Genomic DNA, 14,494 nt, shown 5'->3' on the forward strand with positions numbered 1-14,494 from the left:
TCTTTGTCTGTTTGACCAGGCTGATGTCAGTTGAGGAGGAGTTAAAGAAGGACCATGCAGAAATGCAGGCTGCTGTGGATTCCAAGCAGAAGATTATCGATGCACAGGTGAGTCCCACTGCCAGGGGCTGCAGCACTTTGTGGGGTGACTCTGCCACCGTGCAGCCCCCTGTCCTGCAGCAGGGCCAGCTCAGGCATGGTGAGACTGCACTGGGTGAGTCAGCACCATGCTGCAGCCAGGGACAGAGCCAGGTTCAGGAGTTACTGGTTTATTGTCACAGCAGTCACATTCATACAGTGGTTCCAACCGCGGCGCTTGGGAGGTGACACGGAGGATGTGGGGGGTGGCACTTTGTGGAAGGATCGTGCCCACAATTCAGTTTGTGGAAGGATCATGTCCTGAGGCCCTCAGAGCTTTGCTTGGTGCTTCACGTTCCAGTAAGGATCACAGGACCTGGGCACAAGGAACACAGAGCCTGGTCAGAGCAAAGAGAACGTGGTTTATTCAGCCTTTGGGTTGTGGTTTGGAGGATCGGGAAGCTCAGTTATTGCTGGGGAGTACAGTGGCAGAGGAGCATCAGATGATGGGTTCAAACAGCAGGCTTGGAAAAGAGAACCTGAAAATACACTCTGATTTGTTTAGGCATCCTCTCAGCAGGCAGGCCTTCCTCCAGGTTGGGGCTAGGTGATACTATATTCTAGGCTTACTCTTAACAACCCTATTAATCACTTGTGCGTCACTGCTCATGACTAATTCACTGTACAGCTAATTAAAAAGGTGCTGAGGCAGTGGTAACTTTGGTACAAGAATCCCTGTTTTTCTGTAGGGTGTTCAAAGCCAGCAGATCCTCCTGTTCCCTGGAGCCTGGCACATACGGGGGGGGTCTGTAAGGTGGGAGCCTTGCAAACAGTGCCTCTCAACCTGCTGTGCTGCCTCCTGCCACACTGTGTTACATGTGAGGCTCTTACCATGGGCCCTGCACATCCTGCATAGATCTCTTTTTATCATCTAAGGCTGTACAGCAGTGTTGGACATGTTCATACATGAGGGACCTTCAAAGTTACACAGCAGCACTACTCCCGAGTCAGTTCTGTTCCCTTTTGTTAGTGGCAGACAGGAGGATGATGACACTGGCAAAGAACAGGAGTGGCTGCAACACAGAAGCTCTTGCTCCCATCCTTACAATACTGCGATGGGGAGGAGTTGCCATCAAAGCCATCCTGGGACAGCACAAGTCATTCAAACTATTAATTTATGGTAATAAAGTCAATTAAACACTGAAGGAATAACCATCCTGGGAGAGCTTGAGTTTAGAAAAGGAATCTTACCACCTTTTAACAGCTGCAAACAGTACAATGAATTTCTGCATCACGGAGGAAATTAAACTGCGTTACCTCCATTTTCCTCAGGCTGCTGACAGGAATTCAGCTCACATTGCACAGGCAAAGCCCGTTTCTGTCCCTGCTAAAGCAGGGGACTTCCAGAAACGCTCTGTAGCACTTAAAAACCCCTAAAACCCTTAGGCTGCCAAAGAGAAAGGTCCTGGTCCGAGAGGCACCACGGAGGGACGCGTCCCCATGCCTTCCCACTGACCCTTCCCCTCTGCCCCTTTGCTTGCAGGAGAAACGCATTGCTTCCCTGGATGCTGCCAACGCACGGTTAATGAGTGCCCTTACTCAGCTCAAAGAGAGGTACAGCATGCAGACACGTAATGGGATCTCCCCCACAAACCCAACTAAATTGCAGATTACAGAGAATGGCGAATTCAGAAACAGCAGTAATTGTTAACCCGCGGAGGGAGCCGCAGGAGGAGGCCACAGAGACCGTGCAGCAGCAGGCGTGAGCTTCAGAGAACGGCTGCTCCCCCTGAGGAACCCCGCTCCTTACTGCGGACGGCGCTTGACTGAGCCTCTGTGGGAGATGCTAATGCCAGCACATTGAGGGGACGGAAAGATCGAGTGTGAGATGAGTGGCATAAGGAAATAACATATATTTGAGCATTGCTGTCACTGTTGGATTTCAATCAGTGTTTAAACAAAAGTTACCTTTTTTTCCTTCTAAACTGCCCAAAGGATACACCTCACCCCTCCCCACAAGGAGTAACGTCCTTGTCATTGCAGTAAGCGACACAAAGGGAGCTGGGCAGAGCCTGCAGCAGGCAGGGGCCCAGTAAAGTCCAGTTAGAGGGTGCTGCTGGATGTAGCTGTACGAGGGATGCAGCACCCGCTCCTCCTGTGACTCCCCTGGGATCACAGCCCTCTCCCAAAGCAAGCCCTGAGCCCAGCCCAGCCTCCTTACATGGCTTTTGTGAGGCCACAGGGGCACTGCAGGAGGATTAGTGTTGAATTAACTCCAGCAGAGAGGGAGCACAGTCCAGATGAGAGGGCAGGGCACAGGCTGGGTGCTGGAGCAGCCAAAGGGGTGCTGCAGGGCAGTGAGAAGGGCATTGCTGGGGGTCCCTGGGCAGCCCAGGGGAGCAGAGCAAGCCCAAGGCTCTGGCGTGCAAGTGGAGGGAGGAGCTGGCACCTGAACAGCGACTTGATGCCTCTCTACAGCTTCAGCTCACACAAGTAATGGGGAAGAGCCCGTGTAAGCGATAGCCCCCGGGGCGCTGCCATCCTGCCCTGCCCAGACACACTTCTAGCCACAGAATAAATATATGTTGCCTGAGCTTGGTCCCGAGCTGTGAATGAGGAGCAGGGGCTGGATTTCCTGTGCCCAGTGTGGTAGAGGGGGAGTGAGGGGCTATGTGAGCTCACCAGCTTCTTGTGTGCCAGAGGGTTCGTATGGGGGTGTAATGCTCTGTGCAGAGATTTTTACTGTTTCTGGGGAGAAAAACAGACAAAGAAGAAAAAAAAAAAAGCCCTGAAGAACCATGAAGATCGGTAATTGTATTTCTTTTCTTTCACAGTATGCATTAGAAAAAAAAAGATCCCATTTTCTGGAATACTGTCCTCTTTAAATTGGGAATGAGCACTGCATGGAAATTAACCGGCTCGAAGAATGTAAAACATGCTCATAAGGGAGTAACCACCAAGAACAGCAGCCACCACCGAAAGGCCCCTTGTCAGGAGCACTGTGCAGGCATAAGCCAGGATTAGACTTTCCCAGCTGCTGAGACGCAGATCCCGGCACATTCCCGTTGTGCTCAGCGGAGGGGTCACCTCCTTAACGGGGGAGCGCGCCGCCGCGGTGTGTTTGTTGGGTTGTGGTTGTTCTAAGGTAGCACTTCATGACTCCCACTCTCAGAGCAGGTCACTCGTAACCAAGAGCCCCAGAGCTCTCTCTGAGATACGGATGACAGTGTACAGTGTACAGGACCTCTGCCTGTTCCTCCCACTAAGGTTTATTACACTGCTCAACGCCTCTCCTAGCTCCTCCTGCCATGTGTAAATGTACAAAGGGACTAGGATGCTCACTGAGCTCTGCACAGCTCAGGTACCGTCTCCAGCCTCACCCCACCTAGGCTGCCTGAGCAGGACACTTTGCCAGTAAGCTCTGCATTGCCATGCTGCCCCCCAGGCTCATTCACAGCATTCACCACATGCAGTTGTTTTCACAGCTAAAGATGATGCCTTTTGCTCCCAAACGCTTCTCTGTTCCCGGGAAGCCCTGTGCCAAGCCCGGTGTGGTTTGGGCCATGGAGGAGAGGATGCGGTGCACTGAGGTCTGCGCACGCCGCCAGCCCCGCAGCGTGGGGCGGTCCCAGCAGACCCCAGCCGGAGCTCCTCAGAGAGCAGGAATAAGTGTTAATGACAGTGTTAATGACAGAATTTTGGAGACTAGCGCAGCTGGCTTGGAAGAACCGCACCAAACTGAGAAGGGTCCAACCGGAGAAAGACCCAGGCAGGTTAGGAGCACACAGGGTACCGCGAACCGCTGGGTACGTACACTTACAGCTGCCACTGTCTCAAATACATGGTAACCACCCTGCAAAAAAGCGACTGTTCTAAGCCACTGTTGCCCACGTTTAGAGCTGATGGGGTCTGAGATCCAAATACTTGTGTTGCAGAGACGGGAGTTTTCCAAGAGAGAAGGAACACGAGGAATGGAAACGCCGGCAGGGCCCGGGGCGGGCGGTGCGTTTCCATTCAGACACGGATGCAAAGTTGGGATGCAGTCAGTGGGACAAAGAACCGCCCGCAAAACAATTGTTTAGTCCTGGAGCTCAGCACCGCACAATTCAATGTCCTCAACCACAAGCCAAGGCCCTGCTCCCCCCGCCCCATCTGTCACAAACTCCTGGTTAACTCGGACGTGCCAGGCACTGCACGCACATTGTTCTGCTGAGCCAGCAGGAATGCTTAAATCCTGCCACAGCGAGTCATTAGAACCTTGAAAGTTCCAGTGCCGGCACCTCCCGGAGCTGCGGCGCAGTTCCCTGAGCCCCTATGAAAAGAAATCCCAATCAGGACAAAGGCTCCTTACAGTAGGTCCCTACCATTCCTCCCCATCTCCTTCCCTGCACCTATCAGCAACCGGACCTAACCATGACCCTCTCGTGAGCAGGTTCTGGGGTAGGTTTGCAGCTCCAGGCTCAGTTCTGTCACTTCACGTTGTGTTTCTGTTACTTACGGACTGTACATGTATGTGTGTTGGGGGGGGGTGTGTGCACACGAGCACAGCAATACCAGAGACAAGCCCGAGTGGTGTTTGCAGCTCCAGAGCAAAGCTCCATCCCGAATGGTTCCTGAGCGGCTCCGGTTCCTTTTCTTTCTCTTTCTTGTGCTTCCTTCAGTAAGAGGCTGTTCCAGTGCAACCACGTCCGAGTGTAACTGAGACACAACCACACTCGGGCTTTTACCTTAATACAAGTCTTAATATTTTGGGGTCAATGTTCTCCGTGTTGACTGTACCGTATCTATCTCACTAACAGGTGTACATAGTAACCGCTGGTGCTGCTTGTTCGGGCAGGATTTGGCTGTATCTCACCGCTGTTTTGGAGAGGGGGGACTCAAGCTTGCAAATCTGGATCCACACACCCAGGTTTATGATTTCAGCCTCCTCCCTTGGGGATCTGAGGGAAGGGGCAGGGAGAGAAGCCAGGGATCCAGATTTGGGGTTGGCCCACCTCAAGGATTCTGTTGTAAGAGCTTTGATTTGGGGTTTTGTTAAACTGTAGTGAATGCTTGTCAAAAATGAGCCAAGTTCCACGTAAAGGGGATGAAACGGACTGAGCGGTATCCCAAGGTCTCTGCAGGCTGTAAGTGTCATCGTTGTGGACAGGGATTATGGCTTCAGTGCCAAAAGGTCAGAGGGACCCAAGTCCTTCCCCATGCCAACTAATACTACAGTGTAGTCACCAGCCCCTTTTGCACCAGTTTAAGCAAATCCTGCTGCCATCCAAAGAGTCCTGCATCACTGCACTGTCATTTGAGTCTGACTGGGTTTGTTTCCTGCTTCTGCAGTTGTAAAGCACTGATTGCACTGTGAGAACATGCTGAATCCTTGGGGCTGGGAGCCAGCCCCATAGGCTGCTGCAGGGTGCAGGACACTGGTCCTGCTATTACAAGTACTCCTAAAGGGCAAAGGGACTTGCTGGCCCTAAGCAAGGCATTACAGGCTCTCCTAGGAAAGCAGCCGGCACATAATCAGTCATTCCCAAAGTTCAGAGCGCTCTCAGCTTTTCCCTGCTACCAATATCCGTACCCAGATGCAATAGGAAACACACTGAGGTCTGCTCTGTGACGAACAAGGAGAGAACTCTTCATCACAGGAGATGGGAAATGCTCTGCTGATGCGTTCACCCAGGACACAGTGTGGTCCATGGGGTTGACCTGCAAGGGGCTCATTGCACCCTGTGACCCCAGGAGATGCTGTCAGCAGCACTACCACCAGCAGTGTCCAGCCTGGTCACTGCCCTGTCCATAACACACAGCTCTGCCTGGAGGAGAGGCAGAAAGTCCAAAGGGAACAACTGTCCCTGGGGTGAGCTCCCTGCAGTATCCCCTTTCCCACCCCAGCCACTGTTGGGATCAGCACTCAGAGCAGTCCCAGCCTGACCCACTGGGACCTGGCGTGGGGCAGAGCACGTGGCCTGGTGGCCACCACGAGATCCCTTAAGTAGCCCTGGGAAGGAGCATCTCCCATCTCCAAGCAGGTCCCTGGCTGCTGAGCCTGGGGCTTGGCCTTGTGGCCCTTCTCCAGCCCTGCACAGGTAACTGCTGGCACCTTCTCTTCCCATGGGGAATGTGACACATGGGGGAGAGGGAGCACAGAGCAGCGCAGCAGCACACAGCTCCCGGGCTTTACAAACCAAATCCAACCTCGAGGGCGATGCACAACATCCAGAACAACCACGCTTGGGAAGAGGGTGTCACGGTCAAGCACTGACTCCCCCAGATACCCGAGCTGTGGCCCTGCTGTAAATGCCATGTGGTTCTGCATCAGCTACCAGTACCCCAGAGTGCAGCCTCCATGCTCACATATTCCTTTATCATACATCACTGTGTCTTAAGATATACCTCTCTCTGTATATCTGCTTAGGCTGATACTCGTTCCTGATAAGCAGTCACTATGTTTTATATCCTCTTATAAAGAAAAATCTTCTTTTGTAAGTATGTTTAAAAACCAAGCAAAGTGGAAGTGTTTGCTGAACCTCCTTCAGCTCCTTTTAAACTATGTAATAATGTACAGAGAAAGTTGTTGGTGTTCAAAGCAATGATGTGGCCGTGCAATTTATGTACATTTGCAATTAGAAATATTAAAGATTTATTTAGATATTTTACATAAGTGCTCCAGCACCTCTGCTCAAGTCATTTCTAGTTCTTAGAGCATCCTGGTACACACTGGCCACATGCACACAAGTATTTCTTCCCTGTCTCCCCAGACAGATCCCGCTTGTCCCAGGCTGAATCCTGGCACCAGCCCATCCCAGGAATACCCTTCTCCAGCCCATTCCCACTGCCTGGACACACTGACCCACCGAGCTGCCCCAGTGGCAGTGCTGGGGCTGCATGAGGCTGCAGCAACAGGCAGATCCACTGCTGCTTGCACCCACCTCTGCCTCCAACCCACCCTTCTGCTGTCTGCAACAGCAGGGAACTTGGAGGAGAGTCATTAAACCCCGGGCAGCATCAGCACCTCTGCCTCATTAACATCACCATAATGAGCTTCTCTGGGAGAGGGGGAAGACAGGCTGGCTGCAGCATCACGGCTCGGGATGAGGAGAGCACCCATGGCTATTGCCGTGTCAAGCAGCAGCTCTGTGCTGGTGGCTCCAGACCCAGGCTGGGCTCTGCTGGTGTCCAGCACCATGAGGAGCCAGACCGGAGAACCCGTGGTGCCCATGCCTAGGGTGCAGGCAGCCTCTCCTGCATTCACACTGCTCCCTGCACCACCTCAAGGTCCCTGGGCAGCAGCAATCCCCAGTGTCCAGGTGGCAGCAACTGCTCCTGCTGCCCTTCCCACCATGGCTGCAAGAGCCCTGAGCATCCTCCACGCTCCCTGGTGTTCCCAACTGGGCTGGGAAGCTCCTGAGCCTCCAGGTTTAACCTGGCTGATTTTGAAGGTTGGGAGACAGAAATTAAACAGCTCAGGAAGCACAGAAATTCAACACTCAGGGCACGCAGAAGCTGCTGCAAGGAGGGGTTAGTCAAGAACACCTTGATTTGTATAACACGTCTTTAGCTGGGGCTTTAGCAGCATGAAAGAGGCTGTTCCAGTGGGAGAGAGGTAGGGATGAGGCTCACAGCACAGACAGCAGCAGCTGGTTTCTGCTGCTCCCATGACCACCTCGCAGCTTTGCTCCTGTCAAGCATCTTTCACTCACATCTTCCCCAGCCCTTCACACGCAGTCACCCCCCCCCCCCTCCACAGCAAGGAGTGAACGTCAGCAGCCTTATTTTTACAACCAGGGACATGCAGCAGAGCACAACTTTCCCAAGGCCTGCAGCAAGCTCCAAAAGCCAAGGAGCCAACTCCCCTCCCTCCCCGTTCCGCACGCAGCCGTCCCACGCACCAGAGCAAACATCCTCTGGAGAAGTAATTCAAAGGCAGCCAGTAAACAACTCTCCAAAGCCTGGGCCCTGGAGACAGCAGAGAGGAGCTGCTCCCTGCCAGAGGAGTCAATAAGGACAGGCGAGCAGAAAGGAAGGGGCTGGAAGAACAAGAGTCATTAGTGGAAGCTCGTTGTTTGTGCTAATTAGATCATTATCTGGGAGCTGCTATTGATGTTGCTATTTCAGCTCCTGCTGCCGTTCACAACTTTATTTTATCCATGTCTATTGACTGCCCACACAATTCCACATCCCACAGAAAGGACTGGCGATGCTGGGCCCGCAGCCAGGCTGGGATGGAGACGGTCGGATGCTCCAACCTTGTCCCACTGCAGCAAGGACCAGCCTAGGACCATGTGGATGGTGAAGAGAACACACACATGCCAAGCGTCCCAGCAAGAAACTCTCCTTTTTAACCTTCCAGTGCTCACCTGCACAGCCAAAGGACTTGCACCCCCTCCTATGGGTCAGTGTGTGGGATAAGGCTCCTGGCCAGCACTGTGTCCCTGCAGTGAGGGCAGCACAGAGCTGGGAACAGAGGCTGCTGAACTAGAGCCAGCTCCCAGACATGACCCTGAAATAGAGACCAAGAGCAACGCTAACAGAGAAAGAGCAGATGAAAGTCACTGGGGCAGCAGGAGCAGGCTGCACACTGTGCTCATTGACCAGGCCAGGCCACCTCTGCTTTTCAGAGGATGAAAGCTGCTCACAGATCTGTTCTGAGACACACTCCTTCATGTTTTCTGTTTGCCATCACCTGCCCTGTGCTATTACTGATCCTAGAGAGACATCAGATTGGGTTATTCAGTTATTAAAAAGGGGGTGAGGGGAAGACTTGGGCACCTGTAGGATTTCTGCTACTTCCCCCTGGCAGCAAGCACAGCTCCTCCGCACATAAGTAATACTGATGCAGGCTCCTTACATTACCAGATTCCCACTGGTGGTACGAAGGATAACTGAATAACCACGGCCAGCTCATTTCTGTGCCAAGGAATGAAACCCAAATAACAGAACTCCCAAGTGATTGATTCATTGCAGTCACTGTTCTGCCTCCTGCAAGCCGCAGCCCTCCCTCACCATGCCAGGGAGGAGAGCAGCATGCTCGGTTTGCCCAGAGCAGCTGTGGCTGCCCCATCCCTGGCAGTGCTCAAGGCCAGGTTGGACACAGGAGCTTGGAGCAAGCTGCTCTAGTGGAAGGTGTCCCTGCCCGTGGCAGGGGTTGGAACTGGATGAGCTTTAAGGTCCCTTCCAACTTAAACCATTCCATGATTCCCTGATTACATCCAGGCCTGGCTTGCTGCCTGTTAGCGCATCTGACCCTGACCTGCAGAAAGGCTGTTACACTTCCACTGATGAGGCATAGAAAGAGGAGAGAAAATTGCATCACATCACCATAATCAGCTTTTGATTTTGTCCTTTACAGCAATTTCATACCAGCTCTCCCCTACACCTGCAGCAAATTGCCAAAAATCAGCAATGACACAAGCGAACCTGCTTCTGCCATCAGAAACCATCATCCCCCACAGAGCCAGGCACAGCTGAGGGCAGGGAATGGCATGTGGCCTGTGGCACATCGCATCATTCCCAGGAAATTCCTGACCCTCGGGGTGTACCACAAGCTGCCCAGCACCCAGAGCTGGCACACAGAGCACTGAGCCCTCCTGCATCTCTTCTACGTGCAGCCAGGAGCAGCCAGTCCCAGTTTAGTGACACTTGCTTTGTATGGGGCGGTGGTGAGGAATGGGAACACTGGGAAAAGCCAGCACAGGGTGCAAGGCCAGGCTGCCTTCAGCTCCTCACCTTCCTCCAGAGCCCGACAGCATTCTCTTGCTAAGCCCTGCTTGAAACACCAACTGCTGCACCATGAGAACACCGCGTGCACATAAATCACCTCAAACTTAAGAGGTGCCATTAGCTATTAGCAAACACTCCAGGCCTGTGGGTGAAGGTAATTCAATGTGATATGCTTGGGCATGCAAGGTAATAGGTTTCGGCTGAATACCATGTGATACAATCTCCTCAATGGGAGGTTAAATGAGGCTGAGACAGAGACCAGATGGATTTATCTGGGTAGTGCTGCTGAGGTTTTTTTCCTGGTGTGCTTAAGGTGAAGTGAAGGTAGGGAAGGCAGAAATAACCCAAGAGAAAAGCACGAGTGTGGCTGTGTGAGGTTGGGGCAGGGTTAGCAGGAGGCTCAGGACCTCATGCTGCTGGAACACACTAAGTGAGGAGGAGGATGCTCACAAAGCACTGCTGATTTAAACAGACAAATACTTCTGACCTTGACCAACTCCTCCAGTTTCTATCCCGAGCATGACGTGCTTGGTATGGAATATCCCGTGTTGGCTGTCCTGCTCTGCTCCCTCCCAGCTTCCTGTGCATCTCCCCATTGGCATAGCATGGGAAACTAAAAGTCCTTGACCCATTGTACGCACTGCTCAGCAACAACTAAGATATGGGTGTCTTATCAATGCTATTCTCACACTACATCGAAAACCACCCAGCACTGCACCAGCTACCAGGAAGAAAATTAACTCTATCCCAGACAAACCAGGACAACTCCGTGTGCCTGTGACACAGAGTGAACACCACTGCTCCAGCAAGGACCAACAGAAAAGTGAGGCTCCCAACGGGAGAGAAAGTTACAACAGGAGGAAATCTCAGCAGTGGGCTGAAGATGGAGATACAGCCAGACCAGACAAGTGCACAACAAACATCCCTCTCCTCTGCGCAGACCTGGGTGCTTCTGTGACACACACCTCCCAGCAACATGAAAGGCAGAAACCGTCTGAGGCTCTGAACAAGCTCACTTCTCCTTTGCAGACAGCTGAGATTGGCAGCCTCATGCTAGCCTCAGGATGCTTTCCTCCCTGGGGAAGCATGAGATGGCTGATGCCATCCCCCTTGCCCACCCGCATGTACCCTCACTTTCAAGAAGATGCGAGCGAGCTGCAGTAGTTGATGGTAACAGCACACAAAGACCAAGCCGTGCTGCTGCTGTCCAGGTCACATCCATCTCAGTGCCAGGCACTGCACAACCAGCTCCCACCCCTACCAGCAGCATCCTGCCCTCCCCAGTACCACCCTTCACAAGGCAGCACAGCAGGGGTGGAAAAGATCCTTCTACACACTTGTCTGGCCTCCTGTACCTTGCAACCAAAGGCCAACAAGCCTGCACCCCACAACAGGAACCAGGCTCCCTGCCACAGCCAGGAAGTGGAGCTGGGGGCTCAAGTTCCCTGCTGCACTAGAAAAGGTTTAAGAGCTCCCCTGGCCTTTGACCAGCACTACCTAGAACACAGCACTGGACACAGACACAGCCCAGGCCGCAAGACCACATCTTTTCTTACTAGTTACCATGCTGTTATCATACAGATCTTGAACAGCCCAATGACAGGAAAGGGACAGCAGCAAAAGAAGCCTCTGAGACTGACAGGTCCCTCTCCAAGCACTGTAAATGTACCTGAACATCCAGATCACCACAGTCAGTGAGAAATGATGGGCACAGAAAAGAGATCTACTCAAAGCCACAGTGAAGCACTGCTGAGTGTCTCAGCTGCACTATTCTATCTGCCTTGCTACTGTTGGGGTATCCTACATCTCTGCACACCCACTCTGCTGCTCACTCAACTGACTCAGAAGACAAGAGCGTTCTCACACCTCCTCCCAAAACTACGCACCAGAAGAAAAGGGAAATAAATATCTCTCCCACACAAAACCAAGTTTAAAAGCAGAGGCTGGTATAACAAACCCAGTAATGGAGCAGCAGAGCTGCCAGACACAGACACGGAGATGGGTGGTGACAGCACCCACAGCTTTGGGGACAGGTTTCTCATTGCTGAGCACACCTGAGTGTTTGCTGCACTCGCAGGCAGAGGCACATTAGCAGTCCTGCCAGGCAGCACCTCCAAAGGGAGGTGACAGCTATATAAACACAGCCATTCCTAAGAGGATAAAGCTGGTTAATGCCCATTTGCTGCACAGGATCCTGGCCTCACCAGCTCACCTGCAGTAAACGGGCTCATGTGCTGGCAGAACAGGCTGGTGTGAGGTGCGGGTGAGCACAGCAGAAGGATGAGCATGAGGCTTGTTCCTGACAGCAAGCTGACAAGACAGGCCATGGGGAAACTGCTGCAGGGATGGCAGCCGTGGGGCTGCATATAAAGCATGGCCAGAAGCACAGGGAAATACCTACTGCTAAACACTTTTAAAAGGCAACCCTTGATACCATTGCTTGAATTGCTGACTTCACTATCAAGTGATTTTTACAGCCATAATACAAAGGTCCCTGTGCACAGACCTGTCTGGCACAGACATCAGAACAGCCACAAACACTCCGGATGCTGGCAGATTCTCCCACCTCCTAAAGGCTGCAGGTAACAGCATCAGGAGGTGCAAAGTCTGTGCCGACTTCCAGCCCTGCTCTGCAGCCACACACAGCACAAGACTGCTGGGTACGCAGCCTGCTACAGAGGAGGGGGAGCACAGCACCAGCAGCAGAGATGGGTACAGAACAGGCTGAACCACAGACTGGGGAGCTGGGATACGGTGGGGAGATCCTGGTTCTTCAGACAAAACTTCCCTGCAAAGCAACTCTCCCTCAAACAGCAGCATCAATGAGAACCATAGAGTTCAATGATCTAACTTGGTAACACCAAAAAACCTCAGGATCAGGAGAGGGAAGGTGAGAGAGTTCAGATCTCCCATCCATTGTGACAATAAGGGAGGGAAAAGTAAGAAGATAAAAGGGAAAAGCAAAGGTAAAACTGCAAAGTTTAAAGCTGCAAGAACAAGAGTTTCAAGTCAAATAAACGAAGTGAAGCTCTTTGATCAGAACAGAGGGCAATGGGTGAGCAGAGGGAAGGAGAAGAAAAGAAAGATCACTTTTCTAAAGATCTGTTTGTGCTCCACTAAAGCTCACAGGCTCTTCCAGCTCGCTGTGATCCGAGCAGCCCTGCTGCTCCCCTGCCTGCGCTCCCACCCAGCTGCTGGGGGAGCAGCCGAGACCCACACTCTTCATCATCTCAGCATAATCCATCCAGGGCTTGGTACTGATGCACTTCTTAACAATACTTATTAATTGCTACTGAACTTGGGTCCATTTAAAAGTCATTGAATGATGTTAGTAAAGCCCATGGTAAGCACAGCCCTGACTCCCAGCACTCATGAGAACCTTGGAAAGGAGAGGATGCCCCTGCCCACCCTACCGGGTGATGCTGCACACAGCTCCCTGCTTTGGCAGGCTTTGATCCACGCCCTGGGGATGGTGGAGATCAGAAACAGGAGCAAGCACAACTCACAACAGATGCACCCATTACTTCAACTTCATCTCCTCATTTCAAGCTGCACCTCAGCACCCTCATCAGGCACAAACAGCATAAAGCCCAGGCAGGACCCACAATCCAATTCCTCCTCTTTGACAACGAGCAACAGCAATTGTTACGAAAAGGAACCTCTTTACTCTACAACATCCCTGCCACCCCTTCCCTCGCCACCCTGCATGGCCATTACTCATGGGGATTCTCCAAGGAAGCCCATGGGGCTCTATCTGGTAGGGCTGGACGTGACTGAGTTGCAATTTATTGCCCCTTTGAGTGCATGTTTCTGCTCTGTGAAGCTGAAGCGGGGCTGAGAGGAGAGAGGCTGGCAAGCTGGAGGGCCAGCACCCACCTGAGAACACCAGAGAGATCAATCCTCCAGCCACCAACACAGAAAAGCTCAAACTGATGCATGGACTAGGCCAAGTCTGATGCAAGGCAACACCTCGGACAGACGGTGCAGGACAGATTCACCTTCAAAAAGGAAACACTGTACAACAGAAACAGTTGTACAGCAACACAGGGAGCTGAACTAATGGATTTGGACAAGTTGACCATACCAGTTTATTAGGCAAGCTGAGAAGCAAAACTGTGGAATCAGGAGGAAACACAGCAAAGCACGATCGAAAGAAAACAAATCAGAGGGAACGGGGTAATATTTAGCAGCAGGTTGCCACTGTCCATCAGACAGAGATCTGAATGAGGTCAGACACAGCAGTGGCTAGAAACGAGAAGCTGTGCTGGTGACTATGAACATAATTCATGCCATGGTAAGCAAGCGCAGAGTTGATGCACCAGTTAGGGCTCAACCAGCAGCTACTCCTGCAGAGCTCTTCCTACAACCCTAGCACAGCCCTCCAGGGCTCCCACACCCAGCATTGCAGAAGCAATGCCCTTGTGACCCCCCCAGAATCACCACAGAGGTTTCAGCCCCTTCCAAATTGGGCACCCAGAGCATGAGGATTTGCACCTACCCTGTGCAGTGAACTGAAGGAGACTCAGCCAGGAGGAGAACTAAATCCTTCTTCATCATGAGGAGTTTCCAAGCAGGCTTTGACCTCCCAGCAGTGAGCTGAACACAAGACTGAGGCAATCAGAGGGGCAAAGCAAGAAAATGAGGATCACCTGCAGAGCACAGGGGTGGGAGCTGCAACTGAAAGGACCTGCAGAAGCAGGTGG

General features: G+C 52.4%; 2 protein-coding genes across 18 annotated transcripts in view; one reads left to right on the plus strand and one right to left on the minus strand.

Annotated features, from left to right (window-relative positions):
* Positions 1 to 2,009, plus strand: part of DAB2IP (DAB2 interacting protein) — a 209,010-nt gene extending 207,001 nt beyond the window's left edge. For all 13 annotated transcript variants that reach the window (XM_061476493.1, XM_061476491.1, XM_061476490.1 and 10 more), the window contains 2 exons: positions 20 to 107; positions 1,621 to 2,009. In XM_061476493.1, coding sequence (XP_061332477.1) covers positions 20 to 107; positions 1,621 to 1,788 — 256 coding nt within the window. In that variant the 3' untranslated portion in view covers positions 1,789 to 2,009. The remainder of the gene's footprint in view (positions 1 to 19; positions 108 to 1,620) is intronic.
* The window catches only part of TTLL11 (tubulin tyrosine ligase like 11), a 62,306-nt gene continuing 48,064 nt past the window's right edge, over positions 253 to 14,494 (minus strand). For 3 of the 5 annotated variants that reach the window (XR_009747423.1, XR_009747422.1, XR_009747420.1), the window contains 2 exons: positions 14,290 to 14,399; positions 253 to 453 (listed from right to left, as the gene is read on the minus strand). The gene's annotated coding sequence lies outside the window, so the exon portion shown is untranslated. Of the gene's footprint in view, positions 454 to 1,394; positions 1,465 to 14,289; positions 14,400 to 14,494 lie in introns of all 5 variants that reach the window. The other 2 variants (XR_009747421.1, XR_009747424.1) reach the window with 2 other exon arrangements.

Source organism: Pezoporus flaviventris, unplaced genomic scaffold (assembly GCF_033815535.1).
Source record: "Pezoporus flaviventris isolate CSIRO_AGI_PZ_B2104156 unplaced genomic scaffold, CSIRO_AGI_Pfla_v1 ptg000097l, whole genome shotgun sequence".
In the NCBI taxonomy this organism is placed as follows: Eukaryota; Metazoa; Chordata; class Aves; order Psittaciformes; family Psittacidae; genus Pezoporus; species Pezoporus flaviventris.